The sequence below is a fragment of the Mytilus galloprovincialis genome, chromosome 13 (genome assembly GCF_965363235.1).
Source record: "Mytilus galloprovincialis chromosome 13, xbMytGall1.hap1.1, whole genome shotgun sequence".
Taxonomy (NCBI): Eukaryota; Metazoa; Mollusca; class Bivalvia; order Mytilida; family Mytilidae; genus Mytilus; species Mytilus galloprovincialis.
In genome coordinates this window covers 55,602,583-55,622,591 of record NC_134850.1, presented here as the reverse complement: position 1 = coordinate 55,622,591, position 20,009 = coordinate 55,602,583, and the positions used below count along the sequence as shown (strand labels likewise).

At 32.3% G+C, this 20,009-nt stretch overlaps 1 protein-coding gene across 1 annotated transcript in view; it reads left to right on the top strand.

Annotated features, from left to right (window-relative positions):
- Positions 1-1,540: 1,540 nt before the first annotated feature.
- LOC143057078 (neprilysin-1-like) overlaps positions 1,541-20,009 on the top strand; it is a 45,203-nt gene continuing 26,734 nt past the window's right edge. Inside the window, exons 1-2 of the mRNA XM_076230309.1 lie at positions 1,541-1,619; positions 17,811-17,948. Coding sequence (XP_076086424.1) covers positions 17,860-17,948 — 89 coding nt within the window. The 5' untranslated portion in view covers positions 1,541-1,619; positions 17,811-17,859. The remainder of the gene's footprint in view (positions 1,620-17,810; positions 17,949-20,009) is intronic.

Genomic DNA, 20,009 nt, shown 5'->3' with positions numbered 1-20,009 from the left:
CATGGCCTGTATGTAGATATTGGGGAACAAACCTAACATGGCATGGCCTGTATGTAGATATTGGGGAACACACTCTAACATGACATGGCCTGTTTGTAGATATTGGGGAACAAACCTAACATGGCATGGCCTGTATGTAGATATTGGGGAATAAACCTAACATGACATGGCCTGTATTTAGATATTGGGGAACAAACCTAACATGGCATGGCCTGTATGTAGATACTGGGGAACAAACCCTAACATGACATGGCCTATTTGAAGATATAGGGGAACAAACCCTAACATGACATGGCCTATTTGTAGATATTGATGAACACACTCTAACATGACATAGCCTGTATGTAGATATTGGCGAACAAACCAAACCATGACATGGCCTGTTTGAAGACATTGGGGAACACACTCTAACATGACATGGCCTGTATGTAGATATTGGGGAACAAACCCTAACATGACATGGCCTATTTGTAAATATTGGGGAACAAACCCTAACATGACATGGCCTATTTGAAGATATTTGGGAACAAACCCTAACATGACATGGCCTATTTGTAGATATTGGGGAACACACTCTAACATGACATGGCCTGTATGTAGATATTGGCGAACAAACCCTAACATGACATGGCCTGTTTGAAGACATTGGGAAACACACTCTAAAATGACATGGTCAGCTGTATGTAGATATTTAGGAACAAACCCTAACATGGCATGGCCTATTTGAAGCTATTGAGGAACACACTCTAATATGACATGGCCTGTTTGTAGACATTGGGGAACAAACCCTAACATGACATGGCCTATTTGTAGATATTGGGGAACACACCCTAACATGACATGGCCTATTTGAAGATATAGGGGAACAAACCCTAACATGACATGGCCTATTTGTAGACATTGAGGAACACACTCTAACATGACATAGCCTGTATGTAGATATTGGCGAACAAACCCAACCATGACATGGCCTGTTTGAAGACATTGGGGAACACACTCTAACATGACATAGCCTGTATGTAGATATTGGGGAACAAAACCTAACATGACATGGCCTGTTTGAAGACATTTTGGAGTACACTCTAACATGACATGGCCTGCATGTAGATATTGGGGAACAAACCCTAACATGACATGGCCTGTTTGAAGATATTGGGAAACAAACTTTAACATGGCATGGCCTGTTTGTAGATATTGCTTTCTTCAATTGACTTCCGCCTCATAATGTGAAATATTTTAATTTAAACTGATATTACAAAACAACACACGCACAGGTGTCCGTCCCTTACTGCATAAGAAAAGATCATTAAATATATGATTGTATTATTTGTGTGAATGAATGACCGGTATCTATATTAACACTCAGTCAAGCCATTAATGTAATACGATAGATAATTGAGATTATTATCAAAATCAAAATGTGATTCAATAAAATGGAAAGAAAAAAGCTAACAGTTCATTTTGCACACAAAAGTATCCTTAACTTTTAATGAACCCTGATTTTGTTAATGTAAAGTAACATGATACCAGCAGCGTTAAGTATAGTATTTAAATTTGAGGGTGGGACGTTACGAAAACATTTTGATAACACCTTTTACACGGATTCAGTTCACCTAGAGGTAGGTCGAAGTACTGTTTTAAATGATAGTAGATATTTTATGTTATTGTTAAAGCTTTTAATCCATTTGTGTTTAATAAGAACATTTTAAACTGCTTAAAAAACTAGTGCAATGATTAGAAAAACATTCTTTAATTAGAATAATGCATTTTTTGAATGTTTTTCATGTTAAATCTGTTTTTGTTTTTTATAATTCTACCAGAAGCTTTTGAATATTTTATACTTTTGGGAGGAAAAGAGAAAGAACGAACCGAGTAAATTTGTATAAAATTAAACACTGTGTCGCAGGTACACGCGTCTTATTTTTCCATTATTAAAGAGCATTAATTCAGCATGCGATATATATTTACTATTTATCTAATATCGTAATTGAAATATTAGTAAAATAATTAGACAAATATGTCATGACACAGAATCTGTAAAGAGTGTGACCAGAATATCTTGCAGCGAGGTGATTACGGTGACCGAGAATTGATACATACGCTAAGGCGATATTCTATTACTTTATAGAGAATAGAAAATATTTATTTGTGCAAACAAATTTGCATAAAATGTTTAAGGCAAAAATGACAATAGGATCTTAACATCTAATATTTACATGACTTTTGTATATCGTAATAGTACAATAATGGGTCATAGTAATATTATACATGTGAAACGATCCAAACATTATCTCATTCTGCACAAAACATAAGCTAGTTTAGATGCATGGCCGTTTTCGGAAGGAAAAATATTAAGGTGGCACGGTAGTATTTGCATTCCAGAATTTAGATACATATTTAAATTCATTTCTGAATAGTAAAATGAAAGTACTTCAGTTAACTGTGAATTTAGAATTTTTTGCAGTGTTAGAAAGTGGTGAAAATTCTAAAAAGGCTATCATTATCCCTTATGGGCCAGGGAATACTACCGTGCCACCTTAAACCGCAACCATAGTTTAGTTTAAACAAATTTATTTGTAGTGGATTGGGAAACAAGTTATTGAAACTTATATTAATCCCTCTCACTTTGCGGGTGCGAGTGGTACCTTGAAGCGGCATTAGCCTGCTCTTTTTCGAAATCTACAAGGGTGTCTTATACGTGCAAAAGATATGGCTCTCTCTCAACACGGGTCAACCATTTATCCTCCTCTTCGACGTTTACACCCGTTCAGTAGTAAAGCATACACTAGTATATCAATCTAGCGTTATAATAATTTTTTTTTAGTTTGACCACAACCAACCGTTATAAAACTTCCAAGTCATAAAACAAGAAATAACAAATGTTTGCGTTATTTGCGTTATTTCGTAAAATGATAATGATCTTTTCACACGTACCATCTAAGGCGCGTATTTGTTCTAACATTTTTTGAGTGCAGATTTGTACAAACATCGTTGTTGATGTGGTATGATTGCCAATGTAACAACTCTCCAGCAAAGACCAAATGACAAAGAAATTAACAAATACAGGTCACCGTACAATTAGTAAAGCCAATACCGCATAGCTATAAAAGACCCCAAAATGACAACTGTAATTCAATTCAAACGGGAAATGTTACGACCTGTTGTATGCACAAAACCAGGAATACGTTTAAAACGGAACTCCTTAAAAAAAACCTCAAAGTCTCATCTTATACAGACATTAAATAAACCCGCCGGAAACGCAGCAAATCAAATACCAAATACCAAAGAGCATTAAAAGCGAAAGCACCATAAAGTAAACATCATCAGTAGGCAATATAACATTTAACTTTTTCAAGAGATAAAAAAGGAGGAGGAAAACATCTTTTAGTAGCGAAGGACTTTGAACTAAGTAGCATCACTTTGTTTAATGTTTTAGGAAAGATAACCTCACTAAGTACATAAAAAATTTGCTGCGTAGTTGAAACAGTGTCAATATACAATTGAAAGAGCAACAGTTCAAATGAGACATTGCAATTGTCCTGCTGATACGGGAACAGTTAAAAGATAGCTAATTCAATTGGTTACAGTTGATCTTGAATAAATATGATGACATACTACTTCGTAATTGACAATAATTAGATTAAAGTATGCTTCATTATAATAAGTTATTCTGATTGGAAAAACTGAGATCTCGCGTTATTCCTTAAACATTTTCATTACACAATAAAAGTTATCATTGATAATGACACGAGGTCCCACAATAAAGTGCACATGTTAATTAAATAAAAACATGATAAAAAAAGTGTTTTCATGATCCTGGCTATATATAAAATGTAATTGTTAGTATTGAATGCTTCTTTTTGTAACTTCATAGGGTTGTAAACTCGTATTTTTAGAACGAAGCGCTTCATACAAAATTTACTTCGGTCAACGCTTTTACACCGCCAATGAAGTTACAAAAAAGAAGCATTCAATTCTTAAATAAACCTTATACTTATAGCATATATATATATATATATCATCACACACCACAGGTGTTTTATTAACGGGTTAAAAGCAATTTTAGAAATGTTATTGTTTTTCAAATATGTATGTATATTGTTGTGAAATATTTTGTTTTTGTTTATCCATGCTAGTACTACATTGAAATGCAATAAGATATTGTATTAAATGGCATTGATATGTTACATTTGTCACCAAATTATCACATATTTTCAAAGTAGACTTTCAGACCTCTCTGAAAGTGTTTTATATTACATTAATCTGAAATTTTTTTTTCAAATAAAGACCTGTTGCTTTTTTCGTCCTGTTTTTGATCATGTAAAATGACATTCAATTGTCTGGTAAAAAGGATGGAAGTAAACCTTCTTCTGTGCGTTGTATAAAATCGCATCTGGTTGTACGTATTCTGACATGCATTACTGTGTAAAAAGAAATCTAAAATGCAATCACCAATATTTGAATGAAGAACGGCATGGTTTCAAACGATGATTTTATCATGTTACTAGTAATAAATTAATCTATTATTTGTGATTTTACATTTTGCATAATCGGATGTGGTATATTTTTAAATTTTGTTTGTGATTGTGCTTATTTTTTGTAATCTGTAATCTAGATAAAGGCAGGTACGGGATGTTTGTCAATGGGAAAGCAACCTAACACCCTAACGACACATATATACGTATTTGAATAGGGAATAGGGAATAGGTAACGAATAGGTAACGAATAGGGAATAGGGAATAGGTAACGAATAGGCAACGAATAGGGAATAGGGAATAGGTAACGAATAGGCAACGAATAGGGAATAGGGAATAGGGAATAGGTAACGAATAGGGAATAGGGAATAGGTAACCAACTTGACGCCCATTACGTATTTGATATAACCAAACTATATCTAGAGGTGAACATGCACTCTTTTCAGTAGCATTGCTTCACATTTTGTCATTATATTCTATTACAGAAAGACCATATGCATGTTCACTTTCTTCCAATACAATTTGTCTTGTACGAAATAAAACTTTATTTTTCGCTCCTAAATTATCCTAAAGCGAAGATGACGGTTTATTACATATGTTGGTTACATCGAAATAATCAGTGTATATTCCCTGATGTCATACGCTATTATCACTAAAATTTTCAATGGGAATTTCTCCTACATTAAATTTTTGTTACATCAAAATAATTTAATTTCCCTGATGTTAAACACCATTATCACTTACATTTTCAATGGGAATTTCTCCTACATTACCTTTGTATTAACCTGATACAAGTACCCTTTGTTAGAAAGGATGATTCATATGGTGTAGCTTCACTTTATTGTGGTTAGCTTAGAAAGAAATCTCTTTGTGTATAGGGAAGTATTGGGCAATAACCTTAAAGAAATTACCAAATCACAAGTTGATTAGTGCCTCATTCAAACAACACAGTTTGACAGAACATAATCAATAAATCAATATACAGTGAAACCGGTTTAAACCAAACCTCTTCGGGACTTAAGACTTTGTTCGGTTTTGGCCGATGTTCGGTTTTATCAGGTTCATAACGCATACAATTGGATGTGAAGGTGCTTAAGAACATGTTTGGTTTATACAGGTTTTCTGTTTATGCAGGATTCGGTTTAATCAGGTTTCACTGTAATTTTTCTCTTTCTTATTTTGACAATATATTTAAAAAAAATCAAATATTTTACTTGTAAATATGACAATTGATAGAGTCCTTCACAGTATGTTTGTACTTTTGTATTTCTCTTAACCCCGAAGTTGTGAATATCATGAATGAAATCTAAATTACAAAATCTGCATTTACAATCGTATCTCAAGTGAGACAAGATTACCTATTCTTTGACATAAAATAGTGTCTGAATGGAAAGTAAAATTTCTATACATTAATGTTTACTGGTCATTTAAAAACGGCCGCAATCTACGTAGGGTGTCATATATCTGTTATGATATTTGAAACGAGTAACTTTGAAAAGCTAACTCCAGATTTGACGTCGCCAGGCGCTAGGACTAAATGGCTGATAAAGAGTCTAATTAATATAAATCTACTGCTGCTGTAATTCTATAAACTGACCCCTTTATCATATGTATTTAATTCTACAGTTGAGCCCGACAGTCAACATAACATGAGCCTCTATAGAAGATAACTGTTCACCTCTTGGTCGTCTGATGCGGTGTTTTTTGTCCGCAATTTGCTTATGTCCGCTTTTATTAATCTGTAATTGATAAAAAAAGGGGTCGTATACTAGTATATCTTTTTGCTGGATAAGACCAAAATACATATATTTCATTGTGTGTATCAAGTATGTCATCATTTACATTAACCTTAGTGAGTAAGTACGAACCTATTACACATAGGTCTGAATATATTCAGGATAATATAAAGTCGTAAATCAAAGCAATGAACAGATAAGACCATAGGCCAAACAGAATGTTATCAGGTCTTTTTTCTGTGCTAACAGTTACTGCTTTTGTGTAAATTAATTCCTTTGACCCCGACTTTGTTTATTCGCATTTGTTAATAATAAATATAAAACCATATCAAGGCCGTTTATGGACAGGTCATCTTTCTTTCGTAAGTTATACATATGATAATTAAAAGCAATTTAATCGATAGTTAAAGAAACTTAATTATATATATAAAATATTTAGACGAACAAATATACTCAAAACCACATATACCACGGTCCAACTAGCTAGTTAAACTGCTTGATTTTTGACGGAGATTTTCGTCTTTACTTTTATTGATACCTGTATGGACATTGACGAACTTTTACATACAAATATAAATAAAAGTGTTGTTGAATAACCGGTTGGTGAACAGAAATAAACGATTTTCCGACTGATAAATATAGATTCTACCATCGAGTGTAATACGATATTTATCCACTCGAGACAGTTAAATTTTCAAATTTAAAACGCGAGGCTTGCCCGGGCGTTTTAAATATTTAAAATTTAACTGTCGAGAGGGGATATTACGAGATTTGGTGGTGGAATCTGTTTCTCTAATGATTTTCTAACATTATGCAGGCAAACTTATTCCTTCTTTTCGAATGATCTGCAAAAAGATGTGTTCTTTTTATGTGACGTCATCAGGCATGGTCGCCTTTTTTCATGCCGTCACAATAGGAATTTCAGAGGAAAGTAAGAAAATTCGACGTCATAATCGGATTTTAACCAATGAAGTACTGAGATCAAACGAACCACACGTTGATTTTAAAATTTGTTTTTTATGCAATGGGTGCAGAAAGGGATAAATTGACGAAGACTTAGAGAAATATATATATGAGACAATATCTGAAAAAGTCTAATTTCCATGTCCCGCACTTCACCAGCAATTATTTTTTTATTCAACCATCTTTTTTGAAAATTTTAAGTGTAAGTATAAACTAAATTATATAATGCACCATGGCCTGCCAATTAAACACTCATTCTTATATTTCTTCCAATAAAATATTGTAATTTAAATGTTCAACCCCCCTAAAATCATGTTGTCCCCTGTGTTTTTTTGAAAACTAAATCATTCAAATAATATACAAATTAATTAAACAGGCGTCCGATTCTCACATATATGATATATTATATAATAAACTTGCCCCTAATTTGTCTTTTTATATTATAACTATAGCATGTAATAAAATTTTGCAAATAATAAGAGGAAAAAAATTTGTCCCCAGGGGTGATTTCCCTCCTGTTACCACTGTTTTTTTTTTACCTGTGGAAACGTTTACAAGACCAAGAGTTATTTTCCCATTATGTATTGTGAAGAGCATCATTCCCTGAATGTATTAGTACAAAGAAATAGTTGGAAAGGCGGCCAGGTTTGAAAATTCAAGCCCATCCAAGGTAAGAATTTATAGAAAAATACTTATTGGTGTTCTATCCTGTTATAGCCTTTTTTACACTTTCTGAGAATATTTTTAAGTGTGCACCACACCATTAAGTGTGTTTTTTATATCATCTTTTTAAAAGTTATATGTCACAGGAAATACACTTACATTTAATGTGATAAAAAGGACAAAAACTATCGCGTAATTCCTTTCTGTTACGTTCTGTCATGTTACCTGATCAAAAGTAACAGCATTACGATCATCAGTAACAGGAAGGATGTTCAAGACAATTTCACTTAAGAATCGAACAGTTTATATACTATATGCCAACCATTTCATTTAATATAAGTTATCACCCCCATATCAAATAAATTTCAAAATAATATACAGTATATTGAATAAAAAATAGGTTTTTTGCTTTTGATAACAGCAGAGAACATTGTGCAATTCTAGTATAGTAGATAGTAACAGAAAGGAATTTATTTTAGAATTTTTCATTACCTGGGCAGATTTTTCATCTTGCAAATACAGTTTCAAAGGATAAATGACATTGTTTGATGTTATCTTCCAATTGTGACCAATCTAGAATGATTTATTTTTCTTAAACTTTAAAATAAAGCAGAAAAATCCTTTCTGTTACCAACTCTGTCCTGTTACCGTTGTCCTGTTACTCAAGATTCTTTCATGTTACCGACATATCTGACTATATTTAAGTATATTTCTAAACTATTTGTATTGCAAATGCTAAAATCAATAATTGGCATTTGATAAACTATTGCAGGATATACTAGTAAACCACAAATAGTGTCTTAAATTTATTCCTTATTCTCATTAGAAACTTTTTAAAATTGATTCACTTTGGTAACAGGAAAGAACTGGATTTTTTTTGTACCATATTTTAAATTGCCATTGTTTCCTTATTAAACAAGTATTTGAATTACAGACAACAGTTCCTAGATCCCCAATGTGCATGTGTTCTTCGATTTGTGCTATTAAAATACCGGGTCTAAAGATTTTTGTTTGGTTTTTTCTTATTGCCAAAAACTAGACTTTTTCAGATATTGTCTCATATATATTTGACATATGACATCGTTTGTCAACTTAAATATGGTTATTTCAACATGAATATAACCGAAGATAATCATGCTCATTTTTAAAGAGCGAAATTACGCAAAAGCTTGCACACTTACAAATGTATGTAAAAGTTGGCTGAATAGCGTTAAGATGTAGTTATCTATATGAAGGTCATGTGGTGCTATAACTCTTCAATACTGGGATAAATACTATATAATTACTGTCTTTTGATCAGGTAAATATATGTATTTATTCAATTAATTTCATTGTAATACAAATGGTAAGAAATGTAATATCAAAGATACCGGAGTCCAAATTAAATAAATTCGAAGACCACAGCACGAGAGAAAACAAGTACGAGGAACTACAGTACTTTGAATGAGTAATTGTACCTCATATTCAGTATGACTTTATCCCGGTTGTTTTCTAGTGTAATATTCATATCTCCCGGTTGTTTTCTAGTGTAATATTCATATCTCCCGGTTGTTTTCTAGTGTAATATATATCTCCCGGTTGATACGATATTCAATAGCTTGCGTTTCAGCTAGTATGATGAGTTTATTTCCTTACAGAATTTTCATAACACTAGGGTTCTAAGTTGTCAAATTGAAGACACCCCTTCGAACATCTTAAGGTCTCAAACAAGGGCTCGTTGACTGTATGGCATATCTGTCGCACAAATGACGACGGATGTTTTCCGCCGATTGTTTCAACTGTCGTCATCAAAATTCCTTCCTCCTTTCCTTGACTTCCATGACATCTCAGATTTAGACTCACCACCGAATATGTACTTACATATTAAGCAAGACCAAGGATATTAAAATGTGAAACATGATCGGGTTACCCTCCAAGATTACATGAGATAATTAAGTTTAAGTTTTGTTTAAAAGTCCACCTTATTGCTCTTGCCTAAGTTTAAATGTTGCTCTTAATTACCGAAAGAAAAGATAGTAATTGATTTATTCCATATTCCGACGGAAGAAAATATATTCAATGACAAACTTATACCAAAACAAATTTTACATAAAACATTTTACTATAACGTTGCATGTAAAAGCTCGTGACGTTTAGCGTGGTGAATAACACTTTCTCAGGTGAATATGCTTTTTTATTCAAAATCCAATTCATATAGAGAAACCTTCTAAAATAATACCAATATGGAATAATTCATAATATTCATTGTAGTTGGACATTATATATCCCCATTGTTATATAAACTACTTTTAGTATTAAAGATTCCAAAAAAACCATATGACTTCAAGGCGAATTTCCACGCTGTTTATATATACAAATAATATTATACCAAAACTCTGTGAAAAGAAAGGGTCAAATAGACATAAACGTAACAACCATGGGGTGTACGGACTACACGCAACATCTATGGTGTACGAACTAAACGCAACAACCACGGTGTACGGACTAAACGCAACAACTATGGTGTACGGACCAAACGCAACAACCATGGTGTACGGACTAAACGCAACAAACACGGTGTACGGATTAAACGCAACAACCATGGTGTGCGGACTAAACGCAACAACTATGGCGTACGGACTAAACGCAACAACTATAGTGTACGGACTAAACGCAATAACCATGGTGTACGGACTGAACGCAACAACTATGGTGTACGGACTAAACGCAACAACCATGGTGTACGGACGAAACGCAACAACTATGGTTTACGGACTGAACGCAACAACCATGGTGTACGGCCTAAACGCAACAACTATTGCGTACGGAATTAACGACACATATGTAGTGTACGGACCAGCAAAAGCAAAATTAATCGAGGGATTAACACAATCATGCTTATCTATAAAACCATAATTTCCACTCCTTCTGAAAGTGGTTACAACCTCTCCCCACCAACAACATAAAGGTACAAACGTAAGCTCAGTTTGCTTTGCACTAGACAACCCTTGTTTTAGTTATCAAAGCATGATTGTGACGAATCAAACTTAATAAAGACATAGTTATAACTGAGGAAGAGAGGACTTTAATGTTGACGACAGGTCTGCCATAACTATTTTTCTGAGGACCCTAAACGACGAAGTTGCTATTTTGTTAAAAGAGTTCGCTTCTCAGTCTCAGTTTCAAAATAATGAGCTTTTCAAAACACTAGTTTATATTGATAGGGGATTAATAAAGGAATCAAAAGAGTAAAACAAATCTAGGTCAATGTGTTTTTGTTTTCGAGTTATAAGCCATTGAAATTTTGGCGGGAAAATGTTCTCTCTTGACTTTTCATAGCTTAATCACTGACATGTCTAAGTTCTTAAAAACTATATAAAAAAAAAATTAAAATGTTATAAGACTTTTACAGATGGCTTATCATTATACATGCAAAAAAATTATCAAAAGGAAAATGGGGGTCAATTGGCAATTTTTATAAGGCATTCTAATGGATGAAACCAGAGGATTCCAAAAATCTGACTAAAATTCCAAAACATGACAAGCGAACATCCTTAAGACACCTGTCGGGTGTTCAAAACATTCATTGACTAATCTTAACTCGAGAGTCCTTATGATTTTGTGGATTCGTGTCCTATCTCAAGGTGCGTTAGATTTTTTTCTGCAGTTCAAATTATGTATGTTACTAAAATCGCAACATGCACATGATAAATAAATTTTATTAAAGCTGTGTAATGTTTTAAATGCTTCACCCGAACGATGCTCGATTTGTTTGTTATTTTTGTTGTTGTTTATTTAAGAAGTTAGACATATGTCTTATAGAAATGTAGCTGAAACCGGATGTAAATACGTTACTAAAATTAAGTTTAAAGAAATAAAATTTAAAAACAATTGTGTTATTTATTTTGACATATTAGAATTCATACGTAAAAAAGTGCATATAAAATTACAATCATATTCATATGTTCTTGATTTAGTCCTGACAGACTGATAAATTCATGCACAAACACATTCAAAAGTACTTTCGATTGCATGTGTTTGTGCATGAATTTATCAGTCTGTCAGGACTAAATCAAGGACATATGGACATATGATTGTAATTCGTTATGCCCTTACATCTCTTATAAAGAAGAAAGATAGTAGTATTGTCTAATACGGTCATATTTCATCGTTATCTTTTAACAGTAATTCATTATTTGTCAGTTTCACGGAGTATACATATACATTTGAATAGAGATAGTATAATTGAAAGTATTTACAACAGCGGTATTTCTTAATAAACAATATGGAGATCAATATATCTAATTTATGTGCGTGTTCATTTACACATTATGTTATTGTGAAAGGTAATTTATACCCTTTTACCAGCCAGAGGGTTACCTAATATGTAAATCATACTTTATATGCATATATTGCATCATATGGCTAAAACGACATTTGAATGCAAAGTAAACTGTAAAGTTTGAATATAAATATATTGTATTCTTTTCATTGAATTTGATTTGTTTCAATAAACATTGCTGTTGAAGGTAATACTATGTCTTTTGGAAATGTTTTATATGTTCACTTGCCAGTATATTCCGAATTAATTTATAATATCACGTTTTGAAGAGAAGTCTCAAACAGTGGTCAAAATCCTATATAAAGGGCACAAAAAGGAGGTTGGATATGTCCATGGAAAAGTATTAGTTTGTAGATAATAGTTTATTCGATGCAACTTCTTTTTACATTCGGAAAATATGATATATGATAAAACAAAGCATGTGTTGAGCGCATGGTAATCCTACCATACATTTTATGACCTTTGGTTTGCAAAATTGTTATTGTACTATCGGTTCTCAATGTATCCCCAACCCAGTTGTTCGTGCTTTTGTATTGTCTTGACGGGTCTATTATTTTACTGAGAGCAACTACTTGCGCTAGAGTCAGAATAAGGTTGTCCAGTTAAATCTTAAAATAAACTGTTTACTAGTGACTAGAATGAAAGAACACACTCAGTTTGTCGATATTGACGTACCAATCAGGGCTCATAACATATTTCTTCCTACAAACCATGCACGTTTACATGTGTACCAGTATTAAGACAGGGACACAGTTTTGAACGACTATCCCTCGACGTGTTCGTTCAATAACAACTTTTTAGTAAACTGATAGTATAATATAAAAGATGTTATTCCTAAATTAACATAAAAAGATAAAACTGATAAGATAATATAAAAGATGTTAGTATTAAAGTAACGTAAAAAGATTCAAAAGATTTTTCTTCTTTTTTTTAACCGTTTGTACCTGTAAATGTACTACACTATAAATTACTACGATGAATAAGTATATGCTTGTTTACTTTGTAAATAACTATTATTCTTATTTAAATAAGTATCACGTTTACAGAGCCATAAATTTTACGCATTGAAAAAATACAATGAATATATTTTATGGCGGATAGACATTTTATTAACAAATTAAACAAAAATAAGCCGCATATATATATATAGTTAAGCCACCTGTACCCTGACCCTTTTCCAGTTAAAAAGAAAGGACACTAAGTAGAGACAAAGATATAACTTAACAAAACAAGTTAATATATATTTTTGGCGAATTTTGTGTTGATGTAAAATTTAACTTTTTTTAGAATGTGAGCCGATAACTAGTTGTTATTGACGTTGAACTAGCTTCCAATGACTGCGAGCGAGTACTCTCACGTGCAGAGGCGGATTTGTGGACCTTTTTGAGGAAAAATTGGTTGCTGATATAGGAAATCAGTGAAGCGGGGCTGGAGCAGGCCCCCTCTTAGGTAGTCAGTGGGCCCCCACTTATGAAAATTTCTGGACCCGCCACTGAGATCTGTACTTGATGTCCTTTTGTTGTGGGAATGTTTAAGTACCCTTCCACGTGCACTCTGTATTTTTGTTAGATATATTTCTATTTGTTTCCCTCTGAAGAGATAAGGCTTTTTAAACTGATTTTGATAGTTTGTTCCTATGGTGTACTGTTACAAGACTGTCCCATGTTACGGAAGGGTTGTGCGCTCAAAACATGTTTATACCCGCCATGTTCTTTGTAAGCCTGTCTCAAGTCTGGATCCAGTAGTTAAATGGTGGTCGTTGGTTCATGTTTGTCGCATTTGTTTTTTTCGTAAATTGTTTTGTTATAAATTACATATAAAAAAGAAGATGTGGTTTGATTGCCAATGAGACAACTCTCCAAAGTTTCTTGTTTCATAAATTTTGCATGCCGGAGCCTTTTATAGCAATGAATGTTTTCTTCCATTGTTGAAGGTCGAACAGTTGCCCTTTGCTTATGTACACTTCAATTGAACTTTGGTGGATTGTTGTCTCATTGGCAATCATACCACATCTCCTTATTTTTTTATTTATTTTAAAGCTGCATGCTTGACATATTGTATATACACATTTCTATACTTCATCTTCTAGTTAAGTCCACAATAATTGTTAAAGACTAACTAACGATTTTTTTTATCACATATATCGTTGGGTTAATGTCTTATTTACATACACCTCTTATTTCCTGTTGTTTACGTTTTACGTTTGTAGTGTGTATTGTTTTTAGTACAGAATCCTTCCTCATTTATTTACTTAGGACAGTTTGTCTGAAAAACATTGACAGAAAGTTTCGAAAGAGGAAGAGGAAATATGTAAGGTTATTCTCACCCTCTGTTTAGTGAAGATTTGTAAGTTTAGTGGTCGGAAACTAACAATATATGGCAAACAAAATGTTATGTATGTTTCTTCCTCAATTAACGACATGTATGAGAATTATGTCTTTATTAATCCCTTTAATATACCAACAAAAGTTAATGGAGACATGTCCTTGTTTTGTTTTTTGTATAACATTTTCTGTGTTTATTTTATTATTAAGAAACGGAATTTCCTATGAATAATGACATTGTTAATAGAAGGGTCAGAAGTCACTGTGCCATCCCTCCATTATTCAATATTTACCATAAAATGTCCCTTATTGTTATAATACATTTCAAGGCTTACTGTCTAAATTAACAAAGGTAGATTTGGATGAATGATTAATTGAAGGAATATGTGTATTGACAAATAAACTTTAATTCATGTTTCACAGTGGATATGAATTCGGTCAACGCAGACAGTAAGTTCCAATTATAATATAATAGGTTTCTCGGATAGATATAAGAAGATGTGACATGAGTGCCGATGAGACAACTCTCCATCCAAGCTTTATAGGTAAAAGTACGGTCTTGGCTCACACCGAACAGCAAGCTATAAAAGACAAATATATATATATATATATATATATATGTCCTGAAAATGCATGCTATATTTTTTATTTATATGATTGAGGGTGTGTGTTGCATGCAGCCTAGATACAACGATACCTTATTAATATTCAATCTTCTGTATGCAAAAGTACTCCAATGTATTCCATATATAATTTAAAGAATTGTATTTTAGGTACTATAGTTTGTTAAAGATTAAGATATCCACCAGGCTTATCCTTGGTTGTTGGTTGTATTAACAGATTGGCAGACAACAAATTGCTTCATCGTTGTAGAACAATAGCCAAGCTTGTTTTACTTATATGTTTTTGGGATACACCTAAAATTTAAAAATTCGTTCGAAACTGCAGTTTAATTTTAATTTTAAAACAATTGTAATTTCGTAAAAATCATTGTTTTCGAAACCTTAAAGTACATTCACACTTTAAAAATCGTACGATACTGTGCTAAACATTAAAAGTTTTTGAAAATGAATTTAATTATGAAACGCATTTAAAGCAAATATTATAATCTCGCAACAAATCATGTTTTCGAAATTTTAAAGTACACACTTTAAATAACATGTAATACAGTGAACTTACCTAAAAATTTAAAGATTTTTGAAAATGGATGTTGAATGAAATAAATGCAGTGGAAAATGAATTTACCTATTTAAATTCAAATGATAAATTACTTGTACTTTAATTAAAAGTTTGATATTTAAATTTATTTGAAAGACGCTGTTTGCTCTTTAATTTTATATAATTAGTGCATGCAACTACTTCTTTGTATCACATTCATCAAAGATACATTAGAGACTCAGGCGGAGTGATCTGCGCCCACTGATATACTTAGTGGCCCCACATTCAACATGTCCTTAGTCTGAAGCATGTAATTTAGTAGTTGGCATATTTTTTTTACTGTATGTCATATTTGTCTTGTTCATAAACCATGCCGTTAGTTTCACGGTTGAATTCTTTAAAACTTTTAAACTTCCTGATATTCAAAAGCCTGTCATCGGCGACGGGTATGGGTTTTTCTAATTGTTGAAGGCCGAAAGGTGACCTAAAGATCCTAGATTCTAAGTTATTTGGTCTCATATTTGACTCATTTGATTTTTGTTTTATATTAGGACAACTTCACATACTCGCTGTGAAACTATAACATGAACAACAAATTTGTACTGTGTATAATATGAACAAAAGACGATGCTAGTAGGACAGCAAAATAACAGCACAAACAGAAACAAGCCAAAGACAATTATTGACGAGTATCTAAACACATAAAAAGCACTAAATCGCACTTAGGAAGTTTCTAATATTCATTGAATACAATATTTATCTCCCTTCATTCTAAACGATTTATTTTTTAGATCTTTATATTGAATTTATATAAAAATAAGGAGATGTGGTATTATTATTGCCAATAAGACAACTTTCCACCTAAGCTCAAATGAAGTGAATGTGAGCAATTATAGGTAACTGTACGGCTTTCAGCAATGAGAAAATATCATACCGTATAGTAGATTATAAAAGGCCACGACATATTGTTTATTTGTTCTCTTTCTGCATTATTTGCATACATTAACCAGTCAGTCAACTGTCTTTATTTAGTTAGTAGTCTCACAATATTGCCCTCGCCTATAGTACACGAGGTCCTTAGTTCGTTGGTTAGTCGGATTTTTTAATTTGTTACTTTTTCTTTATTTGCGAATAACGCGACAATTAGAAGCAAGAGCAACACTGGTAAGAGTCAGCATACAATATTAGAAGATTGTTTGCACTGTTATCCTTGTAAGCTAACACGATACAATTCCAACTTTTAGTGATAGTCTAGCACAAACACGTTTACTTTTATATCACATTAATGATCATTAATATGTTATATCACAATAATAGTTTACAAAAAATGTACATTCCATCGGAACGGCTTGTATTTATCTTAACGTTTTATCAGTGATTTGATCATAAGATGGCGAGGTACAATCATATCAACTCTTATTTCCTGGAGGCTTTTGATCGCACCTGCTAAACAATTATACCTGTCATCTCATTATTTAGTTTATCATTTTATTAACAGCTTGACAATCATATACATACTTATCTCATTAAAAAAGTTTGTACAATGTCATTATTGTATAGTTTATTAATGATACATTTAGATTATATGTACATGTATATGTCGCTGTGGTTAGAGTTTTTGACATAAATAATCATTTATTTGAATAATTTCAATACACAATAATCATGTTAAATCAACACCCTTAACGGTTGTTACTACCAGAGAGTTCACGTTATAGAATAGAATAGAATAGAAAATTTATTTTAAGTCGGGTTACATAATCACTGCAAACATAAGCTCGTACATAGAGCTTTTTGTCGACATTAAAAACACAATCGTACAATATTAAGACACATATATAAAACATACACGTTAGACATACAAAGTAAGGCAGCTATATTGCATAAGCAATGTTCATATATATAAGTGCAAGGACACACAGGCAATGCACTAGAATATAAGCACATGAAAACATGACAAAATATATAAAGCAAAACTAGTTCTAAAAGTTGCCTGGAAAACATAAATAAAATCAAAAGCGTTAAGATCTGCAAGAGCCACATCTGCATGAGTTGCCATTCCACGTCCATAAAAAGTTAAATAATGCAGCTAGATGTTGTTATTACTCAATTAATTGCTGTATATTCTATGATATTAAAACTTGCATAAACAATTGAATCTATTTTACAGATAATAATAACAGATTTTTGGCGGGAATTTATTTGGTAGCAGTCGAACTATGTCAGGAAAGGAAAATCTTTCCCAACAAGATTTGACCACCTCGACGTTTTCTGTCTCTTCAAATGACGTGTACAGAAACGATTACAGGTATATTTTATGTATTTCTTGCAACAAAATAGATATTGTCACGGTGCTAACTTGAGATGCAATTACAAGCATTGAACACATGCCGTTCATTAATGTTAAACCTTATGTTCATGTATTACGATTATTTAGCAATAAGATGTGGTATGATGACAAAGAGACAAACTGTGTCATAGCAGTTAATAACTATAGGCTACGGAGATGTCTTATTTTAGACGAGTGGAGTCATGTATGTTTCAATTATGTGGATGGCATATAGACCTTAAAAGTAAACTGATTCGCAATAATGTATTTTCATTTGCACGTTGTTGAGGGTCGTACGGAGACCTATAGCTGTTTAATTTTGTGTCATTTGTTCTCTTTTGGATTATTATTATTACATAGCATTTTTTCAATTTCAAAATTCAAAGATCAAAGTTGTTTAACGCCACTTTTAGTACACATGGCTACATCATATGGGTCATTTTCAAAAAATGTCGAATTTTGAAAAAATATTAAAAGTTACTTATTCAAATAACCCTCTACATGAGCAAATCAAAACAAACATTACTTTAAGAACAACATATTAAAAGATGCAATCTTAATGATGTCATACAAGAATATCGGCTTGAAACATTTTTTAATCGGTGGTACAATATGTTGTCTATCCTGTTACCATTTTCAAAAGAAATTTTGTGTTATTAAGAAAAGGTTTAGATAAAATGTTAAGCTTGTTTTACGTAGCCAATTAGATGGTTTTCAAGAGAATAAACTTCTATGTATATTCATTCTGTAATATAATAGATTATTTGTCAATTTTCCAGGTTGTACTGAAAAATGCCTCTAAAAATTGGATTTCAAAGGTTGTTTAAATTACCACCAGTAATGCAAGTCTAAGATAGCAATTTATATTGTTCGGCGTTTTTTCACCCTTTCAAATAAACCCAACATCAAGTAAATCCCTCATAAGTTAGTTTACTTTTCTCTGTATTTCATTGGTAACAGGGACGTACTTTTCTGATATATCACTATATAAAAGTCTATCCTGTTACCAATATCAGTATTGCACCTGCAAATGCTTAATCGAGAAGATTTTAAAGACATTATAACCTTAAGATGAATTCAAAAAACGAAATATTTCATTCGTTTTGCACCTATATGTTAAGATAAAAAAATTAACGACGTTTTTGTCTACAATTGTCTATCCTGTTACTGTAACCATAGCAACCTTAGTAACAGGATAGACATTACAGGATAGACAAATTTCTTCGTTATTGATTGCTGCTGTGAAATAACTACTCCCTTTGGTGAAGTGATTATGCTTTTCTATTGTGAATTTGGTTTCCAACACGTTTTTGCACTTTTTACAAGCATACTGTTGGTGTAATTAATCAAAATGGTTGGTAACAGCATAGACATGAAAAAAAGTACACTCTATTTTTTTCACTAAATGTCTTGAAATTTCTTTTCTCTTCACTGTAGTTCAAGAAACGAGGAGTTTTAAATGTTAAGATTTTACTTTGCACTTTGAAATCAACACTGACTGATTCAATATTCATAGGGAGAATAATGTAACGGCTGATTTAAGTAGCGGTAACAGGATGGACATGAACCTCCCGTACGCTGATTCAATTTAGTTTGTAGATAATATGTTACATACAATGATAAAGAAGCTACGATTTTTCGTTAAAGAAATAATTAATGTTCTTAAAAAGTCCCTATTGCAGATATCAAGGCGATCAGAAAATCGGAATAAAATCATATGAAATGTGTTCTTCTGACACTGTATGCACACAAATACCCCCAAATTGGACTTAAATGGAGTTTAATCTTATCAAAATAGATGTCAGGTGCATGTGTTTATTATTAATGTTTTGAATCACAAATCCGACAAGCTTTCATTTAAACCATTACAACTGAAATTTCCATTAGAAAAAAAAAAAAAAAATAGCATGGGTGTACTGAATTTTTTTTGAAAATGATCCATATATGTATCCGTCTGAAATGATTAAATTGGTTTTAATTTAAGCGCTATTTCTTTAAATGTCATTTTTTTTAAGTGTAAAAGGGATTGTGTGTACTTAA